The 21,324-nt window shown below is 41.8% G+C and overlaps 1 protein-coding gene across 4 annotated transcripts in view; it reads right to left on the reverse strand.

Moving 5' to 3' along the window:
- AKT3 (AKT serine/threonine kinase 3) overlaps window positions 1-20,625 on the reverse strand; it is a 345,951-nt gene extending 325,326 nt beyond the window's left edge. For 2 of the 4 annotated variants that reach the window (XM_073216709.1, XM_037013668.2), the window contains exons 1-2: window positions 20,349-20,487; window positions 10,761-10,915 (exon numbers count right to left, since the gene is read on the reverse strand). In XM_073216709.1, the coding sequence (XP_073072810.1) occupies window positions 10,761-10,806 (46 nt within the window). In that variant the 5' untranslated portion in view covers window positions 10,807-10,915; window positions 20,349-20,487. Of the gene's footprint in view, window positions 1-10,760; window positions 10,916-15,645; window positions 15,742-20,348 lie in introns of all 4 variants that reach the window. The other 2 variants (XM_073216707.1, XM_073216708.1) reach the window with 2 other exon arrangements.
- Between the last annotated feature and the right edge of the window lie 699 nt (window positions 20,626-21,324).

Below are 21,324 nucleotides of genomic sequence, written 5' to 3' on the forward strand. Positions count from 1 at the left end.
TCAAAGCTTTCACCTCCTCCTCCCCCCGCCCACTCCCAAGTTCTCGTAGCCTGCAAGCCGCTGCCCCTGCAGAAGCCTCCCGTTCGCTCCCTTCCCCTTCTTCTCTTACAACAGCCCTTGTCCCTTCCTCCCCCACCATCTGCTCCCCCATCTCACCTTCTCTGCCTTCATCCCCCGCAGATTAAGCCTTAGCCTTTTCAGCCCCCCCTTTAACTAGGTCCCAGGGGCCTCATCCATCTTTGCCCTCATCACCTGTTTCTCCCCTGTTAGGGACCGCCTTTGTCTTCTCACATGTTTGTAGGGACAATGGGAAAGCACCTTCCCCCATGTCAGAACACAGCATGGGAAAGCACAAGCTAGAGAACAACCGGTGCAGTGCTTAGAAGTTATCTGTCCACAAAAAGATATTTTGCCAAGACTCCTCACTCTGAAAATAGGGAGACCTTGAAGATGTGTAGAAACACCACCCCTGCTTCTAGATATGCCCTTCCCCCACCTGCCATGTGGCAGGAATGGAGAACAAAGAACATTCTGTTTACGCATTCCATAAGCAATTAACTGGAGCCCTGCTGTAGCTCAATTAGAAGAGCATGGGACTCTTAACCTCAGAGTCATGAGTTCAATCCCAACTAGAGCTGCAGGGGCAAGCAGCTGGGCTGCTAGCTGGAGACACATGGGTCCGATTCTATCTTTCTTTATTTTCTTTGCCCCCCTTCCGCACTTCAGGACCTGCTCGACTAGGCGCGGCTAGACCGTGTCACTCCCCCAAAGACTGAGCCAGAACCCTTCAGTCCCCCTCAGACTCGGTCCCGAGGGCCTCCCAAAATTATCGCCCCAATCCGGGAGGTAGCAGGATCCGAAGGCATCGTGCACATTCACGTCCCTTTCTCCTTACGAGATTTAGCCCAACTAGAGAAACACCTAAGTTCCTTTTCCACTGATCCCACGACATACATCAGGGAGTTTCAATGGACCCTCCAGTCTTACAGCCTCACACATCATGACATTTTCATGCTCCTGGCCAATACTCTCCTCCCTGAAGAGCGTAGACGAGTTTGGGACTTCGCCCAAACGCACACTACCGACACCCACAGGACTGACCCTACCTATCCCCCTGGCCCCACTGCTGTCCCCGAACAAGACCCACACTGAGATTATAACACCGTTATGAGTCTCCGCTCTCGAGATATTTTTGCCTCCTGCTTAATAGCAGGTCTGAAAAAGGTAGCTCGTAAAGTAGTCAATTTTCAAAAGCTCCAAGACATAATTCAAAAGGGAGACGAAACCCCTTCCGAGTTCTTAGACAGACTCACTCAAGCCCTATTACAGTATACCAGCCTAGACCCAGAAACACCTGAAGGAAAACATGTCCTTATGACATACTTCCTAGCTCAAAGCTACCCCGACATTAAAGCTAAACTCAAAAAGTTAGAACAGGGTCCCGCTACCCCACAGACTGAGATCCTAACAGTGGCCTTTAAAGTCTTCCATAACCGGGAGGAGGAGAAAGAATGCCGTGAACAAAAGGCTGATCAGGCCAATTTCCACATGTTGGCCCAGCTGATAAAACCACAATCTGGGCGCCCCTCTACAAACAAGCCCCCTCCCCATGATCTTGTTTCAAGTGTGGAAAAGAGGGACATTGGTCAAGGGCGTGCCCCTCCCCCAGATCTCCTACCACTCCATGCCCCAGATGCCACAAAAAAGGCCACTGGGGGTCTGATTGCCCAACCACCCGAAGGGGAGGCTGGACGAACAACCCCCATCCTAAGCCCGCCGTAGTGGGGCTGGCAGAAGAAGATTGATGGGGCCCGGGGGCTTCTCGCCCGACCATTTCCATCACCAAACAGGAGCCCAGGGTTACTTTAACAGTAGACGGTCGCCCCATCTCCTTCCTCCTAGATACAGGAGCCACCTTCTCAGTCTTGCAAGAATACCGGGGCCCTACCATGCCTGGCATTACTCCTATAGTCGGGGTAGGAGGTAAACAGATTTTCCCATTAAACCCCCCCCCTTTTATGCACAATCCTAGACAATCCCATACCTTTCTCCCACTCCTTCCTGGTTATGCCCCAGTGTCCCATCCCTTTACTAGGACGAGACATCCTTTCCCTCCTCCACGTTTCCATAACTATATTCACTCCCACAGCCCCCAGTACTCCCTTTCCGATGGCCCTCATAGCCGACAACCCCCCTCTACCCAATGAAAGCTCCAGTTCCGCCCTCATACACCCTGTAAATCCCAAAGTTTGGGACATTACAAGCCCTCCGTGGTCCTATGTCCCCCTGCCTCTATCAAATTACGTGACCCCTCTCAGTACATCTGTCAGGCCCAATACCCCCTAATCACTTCAGCCCTCATAGGCCTCCAACCCATCATTCAATATCTCTTAAACAAAAATTACCTCAGACCCACTCACTCCCCATTTAATACCCCCATATTAGCTGTTAAAAAAACCAATGGATCTTTCCGCCTAGTCCAAGACCTACGCCTCATCAACATAGCCGTTGTCCCTATCCATCCCTTAGTTCCAAATCCATACAGCCTTTTATCGCAGATCCCTGCCTCGGCATCCCACTTCTCAGTCCTAGATCTCAAGGACCCATTTTTCTATCCCTCTAAACCCATGCTCCCAAGATTTTTTCATCTTCACCTGGACAGACCCATACACAATACATTCTAAACAACTTACTTGGACAGTTTTGCCACAAAGCTTCTGAGATAGTCCCCATATTTTTAGACAGGTCCTAGCTCAGGACCTCAAACAGTTTCATGATGATCACTCCACGTCCACCTTATTACAATACATGGACAATCTTCTACTCTGCAGTCCCTCGTGGGAACAGTCTCAACTTGACACTGCCTCCCTACTTAACCTTCTAGCTTCCAGAAGTTACCGAGTATCCCCCATCCAAGCTCAAATCTCTTCCCCTCCTGTCACTTACCTCAGATTCCTTCTATCTCAACAAAGAAAGTCCATTACCTTAGACAGAAAATGGCTCCTCTCTGACCTGCCCGTTTCCAAAACCAAGACAGAAATCCTTTCCTTTCTAGGCCTGGTTAGATATTTTAGAGCGTAGATCCCTAACTTCTCCCCGTTGGCAAGACCCCTATACGACCTCAGCAAGAGACCCCCCCTAAAAAACCATTATCCTCCTCACCCCGACACTCCTTCATTAAGCTCCGTCAAGCCCTTGTGGAAGCCCCAGCTCTCCATCTTCCTGATTTGCCGAAGCCCTTCTCATTATACATTCATGAGAGGTCCAGTCAAGCTCTAAGAGTCCTAAGCCAATATTATGGCCCATCCTTTGCCCCAGTAGCTTATCTCTCCAAGCAATTAGACCCCACAGTTCAGAGATGGGCCCCCTGCCTACGAGCATTAGCCGCTAGGCAGGCTCTTGCAGAAGGCAGGCAGCTCATAAACTGACATTCAGGGCGCCCCTTACCATTCTGTCCCCACATTACCTAAAAGATCCCTTAACCTACAAAAGTTTACAGACTCTCCCTCCCTCCAGACTCCTGACCTCACTGTCCTCTTTCCTCCAAAATCCCGTTCACCCTCTTTGCCATCCATACCCGAATCATGACTTTTTCCTCCTTTACTGCTCTCACTTTTTTTTCTTCATTCCTATTGTCTTCCCCACCACCCCAGCCTTTGTATGGCGATTCAAAGTCAGACAGACTTACACACAGCATCAAACAAAAGTTACTGCCCTCATTGCCACACCAGACTGCCCTCTGAAAAGCTGCTCTGAGCCTTTATACCTCCACTTTCCTCCCTCCACCGAAGTGTTCACTAGCAGCTACCCTTATTCTCCCTACCTCTGCTTCCTCTGTGACCAAAGACAAGCCTATTGCAGGCGATGGCAAGACACCTACAGGAGATGTCCCTACTGGTCTTGTGCCATTCACTACATAAGTAACTTCCAGTACCCACAGTATTACTCCTCCAACCGTTTCATGAAATATCCCAACGGCTCATTCTCCTTATCAATCCCAGATCCCTGGGACTCTCGATGGGCTGCCGGAGTCACAGCCTCAGTTTACTACGGATGGGTCGTCGACCCCCCACGGTACCCTTCATATCTCTCAAAAGTATGTTCCCTCTCATTCCCAGATCTCTCAAGTTGCATCAGATAGCAGACATTCCGAAAAAGTCATTATCCAAACTCTTGATGGTGCCTCTTCATCTTATCCCCGCCCCTCTTCCCATTTCTCCTACTCTTCGTTACAGCTCATTCAGGACACCACCATCTTTCTCAACCACACCCTTAACACAGCCAATTGTTTCTTGTGTGCATCACTACAGCGCCCACTGCTGGCCGCCGTGCCCCTTAATATTTCCAACTACTCCTTCCATGCAGAAAGACAACCCCTCTGCCCCCTGGCAGACATACCCCTATGGGAACCAGAATACGCAGATAATCTCACCATCCACCACTGTGTAGGCCCAACTCCACCCCCCTCCAGCACACTTCACTGCCTCTCTATCTACACCCCTACCTCTGGCTCTAAGACTTTTATGCAACTGGGACACTTCTTTTGGTGTAATGGCAGTCTTTTCAACTCACTGCCTCTCAAGTCCGATATACCCTGCATTCTCGTCCCCCTAATCCCACAGTTAACACTTTACAGCAGGGCAGAATTTCTTGAGCTCCAACCTCCCATGTCCTCGCGCACAAAAAGAGCTGCTTTCCTTCCCATCATGGTCAGTAGCTCTTTGATCACCTCAGCCATTGGGGCAGGGTTTTCGGGAGAAGCCTTGAGTCACTCTCTATGGGCAGTTAGAGATCTCGACGCCAAACTTGAGGGAGCCCTGACATCCACTGCCGATTCCCTAGCCTCTCTCCAAAGACAGGTCACTTCGCTAGCTAAGGTCACCCTTCAAAACCGGCGGGCCCTAGATCTGCTTACAGCCGAGAAGAGCGGCACCCGTGTCTTCCTCTGGGTAGAGTGCTGCTATTACATCAACGAATCCGGCATTGTAGAAACTGACATTACCAAACTCACCGACCTTGCCTCCAGCCTCCACTCTGCTTCCAATTCCAACCCATTCTCTTCAATACTAACAACCCCCTCCTCACCTGGCTGTGGCCCATTGCAGGCCCCATAATAATCATTCTTCTTGCCTGTCTCTTCTTACCCTGTATAATAAAGTTCATCAAATCCCAAGTCAGAAAAATCTCTAATCAAGCTTTCAACCAGCTTTTACTCAGGAACTACCAGCTTCTGGCCACAGAAGATCCCTCACCCTCATGCGACCTCCTTACCACACGCTGAGATGGACCCCTCTACCCGCTGGAAACTGTTCCTGGAAACAATGGCTTCAGACGCCTGGCTCCTGACACCCATATCCTCTTGGCACCATTGGAATCAACAGGTCCTCCACCTATGGTTACAGGTTACCTTCATTGATTTCCAACCTGAAGAAGTCCACATCTACTCATCCTTACTGTGGGGAGTCCTATCAACCCTTTCCTTCCAGTCCTCAACCCCTCACTCCCTTCTCCGCCCCCGTTCAGCAGGAAGCAGTCAGAGAGAAAGCAACGTCCACAACCCCATAGAGGAGAAAGGGGGGAATGAAGGGCCCCCACCAGTAAGATGGCAAACTTCCGTCTTCTCTTCGGGGTCCTCATTCCCGCCAGCGCCACCTGAAGCCCAATCACCTCTCGCCCCCCTCCCAATCCCAGCACCTAGCCAACAGCTAACAGCCCCGTAGAAGTGACACCTCAATCAATTCATGCCCCTTCCTATATAACCCAGCACCTTTCCCTAATAAAGCGGAATTCTCTGGTGAATTGCTGCTGTGTGTCGCTCCTTTCCTTTCAGTTATTATTAAAATCTACTTAAAATTCCACAATTAGACCTCTTAAGTTGATTAAATTTCCCACTTTATTAATGCAGTTAAGTTTCTTCACCACTAGGCTTTAGTGGAACAAAGACAGCAAAACATTTTTTGTGCTTTTTAGGGGTTTTTTAGACATCTTTTCTAGTTTTTTTTTTTAATACATCTGGTTTAGAGATTTTGAGTCACCTAACATACATATACCTATAGGCCAGTCACTGAAGGAGGTAATTTAACCAGTGTTATGTGGCTGTCTGCTATGCTGACGTACAGAAGACTGTGAGATGCTCTCCCAGAAGCATCAGGAGGAAAATGTAGGCAGTACTTTACTCCAGGTTTGCCATATGATGTCTCCTAACACCAACAATACTGTGTTACTGTGTTATCTCAATTAATATTCACCTTTGTAACTGCTCCAGAAAAGTACAGAAGAAAAGGTTTCATTACTGATACATCACTAGTAACCAAAGTAAGAAAAGCATTTATCCTACATATCATTAATTGTCTTTTTCCCTTTTCCAGGAAGAAAAGCACTGAGGAGCAAAGTGCTCACATTAAAAGTACAAGTAAAATGATATTATATCTAGATAGGAGCTAATAACTGATTGATAAATACAGGTTTGAGAAAAAGGACTGATAAGTACTATAACTTCTTTATGTCAATAGCTTTTATTAAGTTGAAAAATACTCTTTTACACATATTACAACCACACTGTGAGATAAAGAGGCAAATATTATTACCATATTTATTTTCAAGCAGGTGTATCAAAGTCCAGATGATGATAATCTGCCCAGAGTAAACAGGCAGCAAATATTATGCTCTCTTAGAAGAAATCCTTTGAACCAAAATATAGACAAATAACAAGAGACTGTATAATGAAATTTGCTTGACTAAATCACAAAATTATTATTAATACTGAAAATTAACAAAGAACTAAATTAAGAATGGTGGAGGGGAAAAAAATGCCCATGTTGGTTTCCCCTAATTTTCCCACCAGTGCTTTCAAGGTACAGTTAAACACTACTCACTCAGTAGACTGAATTTGTCATAAGCATAGGGGAAATACATAGGCTCTAAAGTAGGTAGAAGATGTTACCAGTAACCCAAGTCTTTCATACACAAATATAAACAGACAAACAGGGATCACCAGACATGTGAAGAAAACTAACACCACCAAAAAAATACCAAAATAACCAAACTGAAAAAGTTACTCAAATGGAAGAAAGAACCTGGAAAACAAAATCTATTTAGTATTCTAAGATTAAAGATGATATATCTGTAAAATAAAACCAAGTAGTTATACACAGAAAGAATTCCCAGAAACATAAAATAATAGCTGAAATAAAAAATTCAATAAATGGCTGGAAGAAAAAGTCAAGGATGTCTCCCAGAGCAAAGAGAAAAAATAAAGACATGGAAATGAAACTTCTAAAACAGAACATTGACATAGGAAGCTCTAGAGAAAAAGCGATGAGAGAATACAGAGACTTTTACAAGGGAAGAAATTATGAAAGTACATATTTCCTAGAACTGAAGAAGACCTAACCTGCATATTCAAAGGGTAAACCAAATGCTTTACAGGATGAACTGAAAAGGACTGTTAACTTATTCTCCTTCAATTTCATGGCAAGAATAGAGAGGCAGGAACAAAAAATGCTTCCAGAACAAAATCAGGTTACCTACAAGGAATTACTCATACTGGCATTAAACCTTGTAACAGTAAAACTGGTTACTGAAAGGTAATGGAATGCAACCTTCCAAATTCTGAAGGAAAGTGACTTTAAAACTGAATTCTATACCCAGCCAAGGTATGTACCAGCTGTGAAAGTGAAAAGGACATTTTCACACATTGTGTTGACAAGCACCCACACACATTCTTTTTGAAAAATTTCCTTCAGGAAGTACTCCAGAAAAGTGTAAAATAAGTGCAAAACGAAAAGATGAAAGATATGAGATCTAAGAAAGCATAGAATTTGTCTAAGAATTCAATTAAATAATATATTAGCATCACACCCAGAAAAAAGCCAGTTCATATTAGAATTTCAACAAACAGTATTATTTAAAAAGTTGGATAACCAAGTGATATGATGAAGGTGGGTTATGTTCTTCTACAAATTGGAAAACATGCAAGTAGAAAATCTAGGAAAAACAGTACAACCAAACTAAAGTATGGCATGACCTTGAATACCAACAGAGTATAAGAAACTCATCTGTTCTCTATGGATCCCACAACACTTCTCTGTTAGCATTACCTATATAATCCTCATGTTGATTATAGCTTTCCAGAATCAACAAATGTTACTACTACAAACTTTGACAACAGAAAGTAATTAACATAAACTGGGAAGGAAATGTGAGGAAGTCAAGGGAAAGATTCTGAGAGGTACTAATTTCTCTCAACTCAGAAAGTGGCAAGTTTAGATATGATGTCTAAATTCTTTCTAGAATTAATAGTGCAAAAACCAGAAGTTTAACCATAAAGACCGAAAAAAAAGAGAGGGGGGAGAATAGAGAACAGGTATTAAAAGTTATATTCTTCATTTTCACAATAGGAATATACTAGTCACTGAAGATTAGCCAAAACTAAAGCTTAGCATATTATATATAAAATTGGGATGATAATTATAAAAGAATTAAAAGCAGAAAAAGTCTAAAACAGTTATCTTCTGAGGGGAGAAACTAGTTGGAAGAGGTAGAGTAGAAAGATTTTTACTTTTTTTCTTATACCTTTGTAAACTATCTTATGTTTGTATGACTATTACTTCCCAAAATAAATACACCCACACAAACAAACAAAAAAAACACACACACACAAATTATTAGACTCCACCTTCCCTAACCAAAGCAGGAAAAATACGAATTTTTTTTCATTTTTTCTTTCTTCTGTAACCCATGCACTATGTACAAGCCTTCTGTTATGGTATTTCAGATGAGACACAGTTAATTAAATAGACTCAAGAACCACCCTAAATCCTTTATAAAATGTGGTGACAGCAATAGCTTACATTTGTGTCTGAAATGTCAAAACACATCCTTTTCTATTATCTCATTTAATCCTCAAAATAATCCTGTGAGAGCAGATTTTAGAATTTAATAAGGTGAAACTCTAAAAGGTTTAAGTGATTTGCTGCCCCAAAGGAAGGAGGGAAGGTAACATTAATATAATAGACAAGTTAAAAAAATAAACCAAAAAATGTTCACACAACACTGAAATCTGAAAATGCCTTACAAATGTATACAATTTACAATATATATTTATAATACAAATAAGTATTTGGAAAGCAGCTATGCTCACCACTATACCACCAACACATTATTATAGCATTTTTAATAACATGAAAGAAATTCAATGTAACAATACAACGTCAACCAGTTTGGAAAACAGCTTGGCAGTTTTATAGTTAAACATGCACTTACCATGTAACCCAGCAATCTCATTCCTAGGTCACTGTCCAAGAAAAATAAAACATATCACACAAAGATGTGTGCAAGAACTCGAATATTTAGAGCAGCTTTATTCATAACAGCCCAAAGCTGGAAACAACCCAAATGTTCATCAAACTAACTGGTAAACAGATAAAACTGTGGTATGTCCAGACTCTGAAATAGTACTCAACAATGAAAGAAACATACTAATGATAAGAATCTTTGAAGTACTATGCTATGTGAAAGGAACCAGATACAAAGGACTGTACATTGTATGACTCTACTTATATGAAATTCTAGAATAGCAAAATTATGGTAACACCAGATGAGTGGCTGCCAGGGCTGAGAGGAGGAGAGGTCCAACTTCAGAGGAAGGAGGGGGCCTTTGGATCTGATACAGTGATCCACAGGACAATAGTACTCTTTGTTACACTACTGGATAAAGGCAGCAAAAGTTATCACAGGGCACACTCACAATTGGTGAATTTTATTGTATGTAAATTATAACTCAATGAGACTATTCTTAAAAACTCTATAATACATAATCACATTTAACTACTGACAATCACTTTTCATCACAGGTATTAACTACAAACCTTCAAAGAATACTAAAATCACTATTTGAGAGGTAACTTCTAACCAGAAAATAGATGTACAGGAACTTAGAGAAGACCTGAGAATGGAACAGTCCTCATCCTACTGAACTTAGCCATGTGGATAAACAGCAGTTGCCTAGCAACTAGTCTAAACTCTAGATTTCTAATAAACACATTGACCACACTAGCAAGTGATTTCACAGAAGATAAACTATGCTTTACATTGAAGAGTTCTTCATTTAGTATTAAAAAAGAAGAATGCACATGAATTGTATCTAAAGTCAGAGTGAACAAGAAATGCTGAAAGTAGATCATGAAAAATAAAAATATGGAAGTAAGCATAAACACACACACAAAAATCCTTTCCTCATTTGGTCTTTTACTTCAGGATTTTCTCACTGAATTTATGGGGTTGCTGAATCCCTGAGTTTGTGGGTGAACCCTTCCTTCTTGGCTACTTTAAGTCCATCCCCCACCACCACCCAAATTGGCTTACTGTAACTGAGTACTTTTATTATATATTTACACATCTTCAAATGCATACAAGTTAGACACTTTTCTAGATATTAAATCATTCAAAGGCATCTCTCTGGACTGTAAAACCTGTGGACAACAGAAAAATACGACGCAGACTTTCTGTAACATGCACACACACAACATACCAAAAAGCCAAACCTTCATAACTTTAATGACAAGTGATCAAAATCATGTATTATAAAGAATTCCTACATAACAAGCAAATTTCTAACACACATGGGAATCATTTCTCTCTGACTGGACATAGTATGTCACAGTTTACTTTGTTAACAGCATCAAAAATATATCAACTTCCCTAACAGCACTGTTAGCACACTTACCAACCATATTATTTTCGGCTTGTTGAACACTTACCCCTCTTCTGAACCCAGCCTTCTTTCACAATGGTAACATCGCTCATGATGACTCCCCTCTGAGCCCCCAACCTGGAGAAAGGTTACTCTGTGATACCAGTTCTGGGGTCCGACTTCACTGCGGCTGCCCTTCCCACTCGCTAGTGATGACTCAGCCTGGAAGGAAGTATTGAAGAAAAGAATTTCTTTTTTTTCCATTCTTGCAACTCACATAGCAATAACAAACAACTAATTCTTTGTAAATGTCTTCAACAGGCCTGACCTCACATAAAAGTCTAGCTCTTTAAACTGGGGAACTTATTTATTATATAGTTCCATAATGAATGCACTTCCCTGGTCTTGTGACATTTCAAATGATAGTGAAACTTTTTATCTAAGAGCTTGCAACAAAAAATGTCTTAAGGAAACCACCATCACACCTACAGAAATAATCCAGAAAAACTATTCGGGCTCTGTGTTACAGATAAAAAGGGAAGGGAATGAAAGTGAACTAAATCTTCATGCACCTCTAGTTTCAAAATCCTTGTAAATTCAGAAATAGTTATGGCAAAGCAATTGTGAATGTTTTTAATTGCTTATTTTATGTAAAATACAATGTGCTATAAAAATGACATTTATGTATGCATACTCTGCCTCATTACAAGAAATACTTTAGATTACCATAACATGATTGCAACAAAATTTTAGATACAGTAAATAAAATACTATAAATAATGTATAACCAAGTAGACAAACTGAAACAAAGTGAACATGAAAGTGGAAAAAAGTATGGAGTATTCAAGATGTGTCAAGAACTATTAAACTATTATAGGTGCTTACATCTATTATTCTCAGGTAATCTTCACAACAATCCTATGAGGGTATTATGAACACCATTTCACAGATGGGGAAACTGATGCTTGGAGAGATTAAACTGCCTGATTTCAACACAGCTAATAAATGATAGAGCCAAGATCTGAACCCAGGATGTCTGATTCCACAGCCTGCATCCTTAACCCTAAAACTGTACTGCCTTAATTAAGTAAAGATAAATGGAAACCTGAGTAAAAGTCTATGTATTAGTGAAAGATGGACCAAAAATTTAGCACCAAGCTTGCAGGAAGCAATGCCAAGAAGGAAACACAATTAGTTTTAGTATTTACAGTATCCATAAATATTTTTTAAAAAAGAAGTTGCTCAGAAAAAATACAGTTCTTCCTGGGACAAAATCTGAAATTTGTCCCATGGATCTTTATAAAATACCTTGTTGTATAATAAACAAGGTCCTTAAAAATATCCTTACATATACATAGCAATGACAGGGCTACTTCTTATTGTCCCTCTCAATCTAAAAAGGAAAATGCCAAGATAAAATTGAGTTAACAGCACTTCCACAAAAAAGGGACCCAAAAACGTCCAGGTACATCAGCATTACACGGTCCAGGAACACAGGCATAATTTTATGACCAGAAAAATGGGTGGATGGAATATATACTGTTTCCTCAAATTGGGTTTTGAAAAATAGTTCATAGCAGTTAAGTTCAAGATTAGACTCCGCAGGTAGCACTGAACTGAATTACAGCTCTTTTTCCAATGCATATTAAGTGCAGAGCCTAATCATTTAGCAGTCAGGAATCAAGACTAACAATCTCTTACACTGACAAAGTTTGTATGGCCGAAGAGAGGATCACAGCATGCAGTGCCCTGGGGATGAGGGCAGCACCTTCAGGTGAGGCCAAGGCTGTCAAAATCCTCAGTGTCTGTTACTGATTCAAAAGGGATATTAGAATCTGGAGGTATTTTCCCAAACTATGCTTGACACAGTACTAACAGAATTCCAGAAAAATACAAAGAAAAAGGAAGCTGGAAAAAAAATTATTTGGCTAAGTAAGCTTGGGAAATTCTACAAACCATGTCTTTCTCTTGAAACATCATTATTAACATATCAAAGGTGCAAAATATTATCTTACTTATCTCAGCAAATCCTAAGCTTATTTGAACACACAGGGCTCTTTTTTTTCCTTTAGTAAATGTACTGATGTTCAGAGAAACATACTTTGAGAAATGACCACAGGAAATGACCACATAATTCAAGACCCATTTCACCATTAAAAGCAGGCAAAAAAAAAAAAAAACCTTAAGAATCCAAACATCTTTTTAAGTTGATTTATGTAACTTCCTGAAGACCTCAATAGGGTCAACAAGCTACATAATATACAGCTAAGGAACTGAAAGGGTTAACTCTTTATATAATGTAAATAATTATAAGTCATAAACACTGGGAATACTAGTGCAAAATATCGTCTTTAGAAGAGGTGCACTGCAGACCTTCTCTTTGGTAATACTTGCAGTCTGTGTAAGGGGCCTCACATCTATTAAAGCCATTCTTGATTTCTGACTATAAAATTGTATAATCTGAATAAAAAGAAAATTTGTATATTAAAATTCATTTTCTTGATATTGGAAATGGAAGAAATCAGGGATCAACACTTAGTAATAGTCAAAAAATAATACATATCAATTAACATTATAAAATACATACTTTCCTATTAAGATAATTTGCATCACAATACCCTTAAAAAGAACACTAGAAAAACAAGAGTATTTTCAAAATTGATTCTGTACTTTTAAGTGGACACTTGATTGTTAGAATCTTAAGCTGGAAGGGGACTTTTCCAGTTGAGGACAAAGGTCAAGACAGGTAAGTGACTTGCCCAAAGTCATAGTGATTTTATGAGAATCAAGACCAGAGAACCAGACACATGCTTTTTCTACTAGCATTGCCTCTTCAGTACAGAACAATATACTGAAATATCTAGATCAGCCCAAAATCGATGAACTGTTATAAAACGAAACTCTTTCAAAAACTAGTTGAGATTAGAATAGTCACCAGTGCTTAAATAATTTACACTGTAAAATGTATGTTAAATCTAAGGACAAATTGATAATCTTCATCAGGGCCAGTGAACCCAGAAATGGTTCTATCAATTTACATCTTAAAATGTCACAAAATTCTACCCCTAATCATAATGTTCAGTTTTAAAATTGCTCCTGAGTCTCTACTGGCTAAAATAATATATTCTTTGGATATAAAGAAGATGTTCAAAGGTACAGCACTCTACAATTATGATTAATAAGCTAGAAATAAATGCCATCTTCAGTGTATAAAGCCAATGCTGACTCTTAAGTAGTAAATCATATTATTCAATTTACTTTTTCTACAGCAGCAACACTCTAAACCAAATCATCTACACTCTCCCACTCAGTGTTATAGAAAACCTAATCTCCAAAATGATGTCCTGAACTTGGGATCTGTAATCTGTTTCCTAAGGTAGAGTGAACCTTACCTCCTCCTACCATCCTATGTGTTCTATGCAATGGTCTATGAAAGACAAAATTTAGTTCATTATTCTTTTAAGCCTATTGCATTAAACATTTCATTGCTAGATAATCTAATTCAGCAGTCAGGAATCAAGAAATGAGGGCATTTCTTGAAAATTAGAAAAATCTAATTTTTCCTGTTCTTATAAAAAATTCACACAAAATTCTTGTCAGATACAATTTAGAATTTACACAAAGCAGTTATACTAAAGGAACTTCCATTCAGAACGATCTGAAAATTTGATAACAATAATTGCATTTGAATGTCACTTCACTAATCACAAAATTTACCTCACTCAATAGCACTACTATTTAGTAAAGCAGTTTGGCAGTACTTGGCACAGAAGATAGGCTCAGCAACTAGGGTACAAATAAATTGAGTGGATGAATGAAAGAATGAAGATGCAGCTTTAGATGACTAATGAAGAAGAGACTAGAAAGCAAACTAATAGTATAAGCAAACTAAAACTAAGTATCATTCACTCAAGAAAACATATAATACACACACATTAATACATCCAATAAGTATGTATTGATTGTCTACTCCGTGACAAGGACTAAATAACTATACGGGAGGAAAGCAAAGTATTTAAAAATCTTTTTCAAATCTACAATAATTTATAATCACAGTGCTTTCACATATATCACCTCATATGACTCTAAAAACGGAATCTGTGCAGTAGCCATTGCAGCTACAATTCTGAACCTAGGAAAACTGTGACCAACCAATAATGCCATTATTTCCCCAGTTACCATAACAAGTTAGTAACAAGTAACAAGAGTACCTGCAGTTCATTTCTTCTAACAGTTTGGTATGCTGATACACAATATGAACTCTCAAAAATATGTATAATATTTGCTAATATCTAATTATTTTTCAGAAGTCCAGGAAAGCACAATGTTTTCAAACGAATTCAAAATTAAGTGATGCTGTGGCATCACAAAATTATAATGGAAAACTAAAAGTAGGTTAACATAAAGTTGTAAGGCACCCCAGCAACTCTTTCTTACAAGTACGAACAAAATGCTTAGGTCAATGATTCCCTTTGTGTTAATTTCTAAGTGAAAAGTCAGCAATACAATTCTACAGTACAACTTTCTGTAAACTATAAAATTGGCTATGATTAATACACTATGTACAATATACTTGCTCTGCACCACAATTTTTCATAGATTTTAGATACAGTAGCCAATCTGAATTAATAAAAGATCACTGATGTCCAAATATAACAGAATGCTGCTACTTGAAAATACAAATTATGGTCAAGGGTAACTAATATCATTCTTTGGTATTTAGTCATTTCAAGAAAGAGATGAAACTAAAACATGCCACAATAAATGCATAAGGCTATAAAAAACTTTTTTAAAGATTTGAGGGAAAGGAAAAATACTGAAGTGCAAGGGAAATTCAAGGCAACTTGCTCTGCACTTCTAAGCCAATCTCTCCCTTTTCAGAGTTGTTATCCTGTTAAAAAACATATCACACAGGGAAGTGAGCCAAACAAACTATTTCTATTTTGGTATACCTTTCCTTTCTTCAGAGTATAATAATTCACTTGTGGATTTTCTTTAAATTCCTTCTGTCATATCTTCACAGTTTCACACTATGTATGGGAAGATACCTGAATAAACATAAAAGATTTCTAACTTTCACACAAAATATTGGTTTTCTCAAAGTTCCAAGAATTTTCTAAAAACTCATAAAAGTCAACTTTAAAAACTTTGAAATATATACAGAAAAACAGAGCATTTCCCCTGATTCCCTCCCCCTGTTTAAGACATTTCAGTGCTATTTCAACTGACACATCCATCATTAATCAAATAAAGCAACTCGTGCTAGGGTGATACATTTAATACTCTAATTTGAAATGACTAGAAAAATGCATATTGGATTCCTCTGGCTTCCCTAAACCACTGAACAAGCTGTGGGCAAATTATCCCCTACATTTCTCGGGTGAAGTGTGTCCTGTCTCTGTGTGAAGGCACCAGTAACAATAGACAGGGGGAATTTCAGTTGCACAGTTGGCCATTACTTTCCATTACATATGTAAAATCCTCCTCCTAAAATCTGCCTTGGGGAATGAAAAAAATCCACACATATACACAAAGTACAATTGGTACATGGAACATTACATGTCAAGAATCAGTCTGACAGATTCCACCCCCAATTAAACTAAAGTTTACCAGTAGACATGGAATCCTATGACAAAGTACACCACAGTGGTGCATTAGAAAGAGCACTGGATGGGTGAAGAAGTTGGGTCCCTGTTCCCAACTGTGCCCCTCCCCAAGTGATGCTATATAAGGTCCTGCAATTCACTGTGTCTGTTTCCTTAGCCATAAAAATGAAACCATAGCATTACATGAACTCTGTATAGCTCCACAGCTCTTCAAGAGCTAATATTTATGATTCTTCAAGTTCAAATCTACTGAGTATCCACTTCACTTATAGATGGCATCTTAGATGACAGTATCATGATTATACAAAGTTCCTGTCGTCATTAAATTTAATATATAGTTGGGAAGATAAAACATTCAAACAATAATTCCACTTAAGGCAAAATCTGGACTAAACTTCAATAATGGCAAAATACCATGTTCCCCCTCTTTCCATTCCCCCAACTCCCCAAATTCTGATCTGAAAGCCTTTGAGTCATTTCTTTTATTAAATCATCTTACTTTCCCTCTGAATTTTAGCAAAATATGCCCATTTAGAAATGTGGAATGCTTGCAGTTGGTAATGAATTAAATATAAAAAAAGTACTGAAAAGAAAAAGAACTAGGAAGCAAATCTACAGGTCAAGAGCTACCTATAGACTACATGACTACCTGGCAAAGGAAATGTGTTTACATCTAATATGCTGAGAGAGTATGGTGCTACAATAAAATATGTAAACATCTGAGGCATTTAATTTGGCACTTTCAAACAACTAAAATGAAAAAGAATGTTATCGATCAGTCAATATACTCTTTATTCAGTTGATTTCTGTGGAAATACTACATTATGGAAATTTAGCATTGTCGCTGTGAATTCTAATAATAGGTACCAACAAGTTAGGAAAAACGCTAATAAGAGAAAAGGTGTTTCAGAATTAGGAAAGTTAAAATGAAACGGATGCCAAGGTGTTTTCTCATACGAAAATCATTTTCAAAAATGGAGCAGGGACTGTTTTAAAGGTTAAATCAATGTATACCTGTTAAGCACATACAACAGTGCCTGGCACACGGCAAGTGCCCACCAGGCATTGGCTAGCATTAACTCTAACCTGAATCTAGCTCTATCATGGGAAAAAGACCATGATAAAATATTGAGTTAACATCAGACAATTCAGGTCTAGCTTTCCAGGCAACCAGAGAAAAGTGCATACTGTACGAAACCAGGATTTAGAACAGATACAAACTCTGAAACCTGTAGTTGAAAACAGAGCAATTTTATATGATTTCAACAGGCTAACACAAATGTATAAAAATTATGTGCATTAACTTATATTAATTTAAGAAAAATAAAAATGCATGTCAAATTATAAGTCTGATTTAGTCAAAGCAAAGTGAAATGGTTTATTTTTCTATCTTGGATCTTATGTTATTGAATCTAAATGGTTTTAAATTAAGTATTTTTCAATGCTTGAAACTTAATCACACTATAAAGACAAGATACTATCAAATCATTCTAAAAATCCAATTAACACATCACTAACATAATTGCCTTTTCCTCCCAAGGGTGAATTCCTGAACTAACAAGTGTAACAACAAAAGAAAGTACAGCTATCTCTTCACAAAAACATGCAGTTTAAGTAAATTCTAAACTTCCACAAAATCAATTTCTAAAACAGGTTCCTCTTTTAAAAAAATACCAAATGTTGTAAATTTCCATTGAATTTTTGTAAGAAAATCTGTCGTTTAAAACAAAAGCTAGAATTTTTTAAAATCTTAAATCTACTTTGTACAAAACTGTGCTAGATACACTTCTCATATGTTTAACCAACATGTTTAGATTTGCAGTGATTCTGAAAACAAATTCTCTTTCTAGTGGTAGTGATCTTCTGGATATTATAAAATATAAATAAGAAAAGTTTTTCATTAAACCAGCCCGTGGCACACAGTTCACTCAGTATTTGTTGAATGAATGAATGAAATCTTACTTAAAACATTTTACAGCTCTAGAATCACATGAAATAAGTCCAAAGCAGAACCCTTCAGTACACTGACATAAGCAATTTAAATTCAGCGTCAAAGTCAAACTAAAAATTAAGTTGGAAAACAATTCACTGAAGTAATCATTATGGGAACGAAGGATGTAGGAGACAAAATACAAATAACGGTTTCAAAAATTTTTTCAGAGAATCACTTTAGATAAGAAAACATACTCCTTACAAATACATAGTGCAAACATTCAACTGAAAATTAAAACGTCTACAATCATCTGAATCCCAATGCTGTCTCATTCATGTGCTATACATGCACTCCCTCACTTTAAAATTAGAAGCTCAAGCCAATCAAAGACACTGGGGTCAACACTAAACAGAAAAACAAACAATCTTCAGTCTCCTTGGGTAAACTTTCCAAGTCAAGATTATGTATTGGCAAAAGAAAAAAAAAACTACAGTCCTGATAAGTATCTTGCAAATAATAGGGCATTCATTTGCTTTGGAAAATTACTCATTTACTAACAGGTACATATTTTAATAAAAAGTATTTTCATATTTTAGACAATTTCCTCCTGAATATGTATGTTTGTGTTTTGGACAACCACCTCCTGGAATATTCACATTCATTTATACATTCTTTGCAATGATACTCAAGTTCTCAGGACAAACTTTCCTAAACCATCTTTATTGGATTCTTCTACCTTTTGCTTTTACAGTTATTTCCTAACAATGTATAACCTAATTCAATGAGTTTCCACCAAAAACAAAACCCAGTGGTTGTCTAGTGATTTATAGTCAACCAAACGATACTGTCACAACCATGCTTTAATAAATATGGAGCACATACCTAAATTAAGGATTTGGGGCAACTGGCAACGTACTAACTGCAATAAGTCATTATTTCATATCCCGTTTTACCAATACTAGTAATTAATCAATACAGATGTCCCTGTTGAATTTCTATTTGGAAATGTCATCCACTACAAGCTACTGGGCTTTCAACCAGTCACCACACTGGCGAAATGGGTTGGTTTTATTTTCATAGCCGTATTTTGATGGAAGAAATATGAGCACCCTATCCTGGACTACAGGTCAGCATTTCCTCTGCTTTCAGCGTATAAACAATAAATATCAGGATTGAAAACCTGGCCCCAAGGAGAGTCAGTCTAGCCTAATTGTACAGTCCCGGGAAATCCCGAACGAGTGGTGACCCACGCCTAGGTGTCACGGTGGACACAGACACCCGCCAGGCTTCAACTTTGCGCTCCGAGGGCCCAATCGGCATCATGGCTGATGCAGACCGATGCGCAGGAGGCGGAGGTGGACGAGGAAGAGGCTGGTTTGTTTACTTGCAGCCTGAGCGGCCGCCGCCAGTAGCGACAGCATCGCTGATCGCCAAACCCAGCATCTTCCGCACATTTCTATTCTTAGCACACACTCCCAAGAGGATTAAAACCCCACTACTATTAAAAACACAGACTAGCACGTTACCCACATCCCCTACCGCAGCACCGTCTTTTCCTGCGCGCCGGCGGCAGGGCGCTGCGGGAGGACGGGGACCCCGGGGACGCCGGCGCATCCTCGCCGCACCCCACCCCGCGCGCGCAGACGGCCCCCTCCCCCCACACCCAAACACACGGACACGCTCCGCGCGTTATGTAACCTCGCCACCACCCGCGGGCGCGCGGCGCCCCCTCCCCACGCCCTGCGGCCCGGGGAGGAGGGCGCGGGAGTGGCGCAAAGACCGGAGGCGCTAGGGCCAGGGTAGCCCCGACGCGGGCTGGACCGCTAGGCCGGGAACACCCTCCTCGGCCCCCGCTCCCCGCCGCCCCCCAGCTTCCCCCGGAAAGAGCGGGTGCCGAGTCGTCCGCGCCGGGCATCCCCCGGACTCCCCACCCACAGCCACAGCCGCCGGGACCCAGCCCCCGCCCACGCCCCCGGCGCGGTGACAAGCCAGACGCCCCCGCCCCACCCCACCCCGCGCCAGCCCGCCGGGAGGGCGCGAGGGCGGACGGGGCCGGGGGCCCAGGGGAGTGGAGGCTAGGCGGGGAGGGGGCGAGAGTGGGGGCGGTGTCTGTTACCTGCAAAGGCGGCGGCGGCGGCGGCGGCGGCGGCCCCACAGCTGCTCGGGCGGCGGCGGCGATGGAGTCGGGGGGGCGGGGGGAGGAGAGGGGGCGACTCGGGGGTCCCCCCTCCCTCCTCCTCCCCTCCTGTCCTCCCCCCACCCCGCAGAGCCTAAGGCCCCCCTGAGCCCGGAGCGGCCGGCGGGAGGGCAGGCGAAGGCTGCAGGGAGGAGGGAGGGAGCGAGCCGGCCGTGCCTGGCCGCGGAGCTGGAGCGGGAGGCGGCGGCGGCGGCGGCGGCGGGAGGGCGGAGGGAGGCGGCGGAGGGCGGAGGAGGCGGAGACTCTACGTGGGAATCGGATATCGGCTACAAATTCAATTCATCGCCAGAAAACACGCTCGGGCGGGGGCCGCAGTTTGGCGGCGCGGATCCTAGGGCGCCCGGCGCAGATCGGGGGCTGCGGCCTCGTCGCCCGGCCGCGCCTCGCCGGGAGGATCCCACTGCCTCGCCGCCCCCTCTTCCTCCCTCTCGGGGCTGCCGCCGCCGGTCTGTTCTCGCCGCCGCCGCCGCCGCCGCCGCTGCCGCGGGGCTTGTTGTTGACTTTGAGGAAAACTCCTGACGTCAGGGGCTGGCTCTCGGCGACTGGCGGCAGCGGCTTCCCCGCGTTCCGGCCCTGCCCGCCGCCTTAGCTCCCCTCCCGACCGCGCCCTCGTCCTCAGGCTTCCCCGCGCCCCCCAAACCCGCGGCGCCCTGCGCCCCCTCTCCTCTCGCGAGAACATCCCCCAGCCAGCCGAGCCGCGAACGGGTGCCGCCGTTCCTGGGCGGGAAGTCCTGGGTTTCCCTGCGCCCTCGTGGCCGCGGCGGGCGCCCGAGGCTCGGAGCGGAGGTGCCTTCCCGGGGAGGAGCCCGCCACCCCCTCCGCGCCCCCGCGGCTCTGGGACCGCGCGGGCCCGCACCTGGGCACCCGGGGTGCGGAGGTGACCCGAGAGCGCGGG

The sequence above is a fragment of the Manis javanica genome, chromosome 11, assembly GCF_040802235.1.
Source record: "Manis javanica isolate MJ-LG chromosome 11, MJ_LKY, whole genome shotgun sequence".
Classification (NCBI taxonomy): Eukaryota; Metazoa; Chordata; class Mammalia; order Pholidota; family Manidae; genus Manis; species Manis javanica.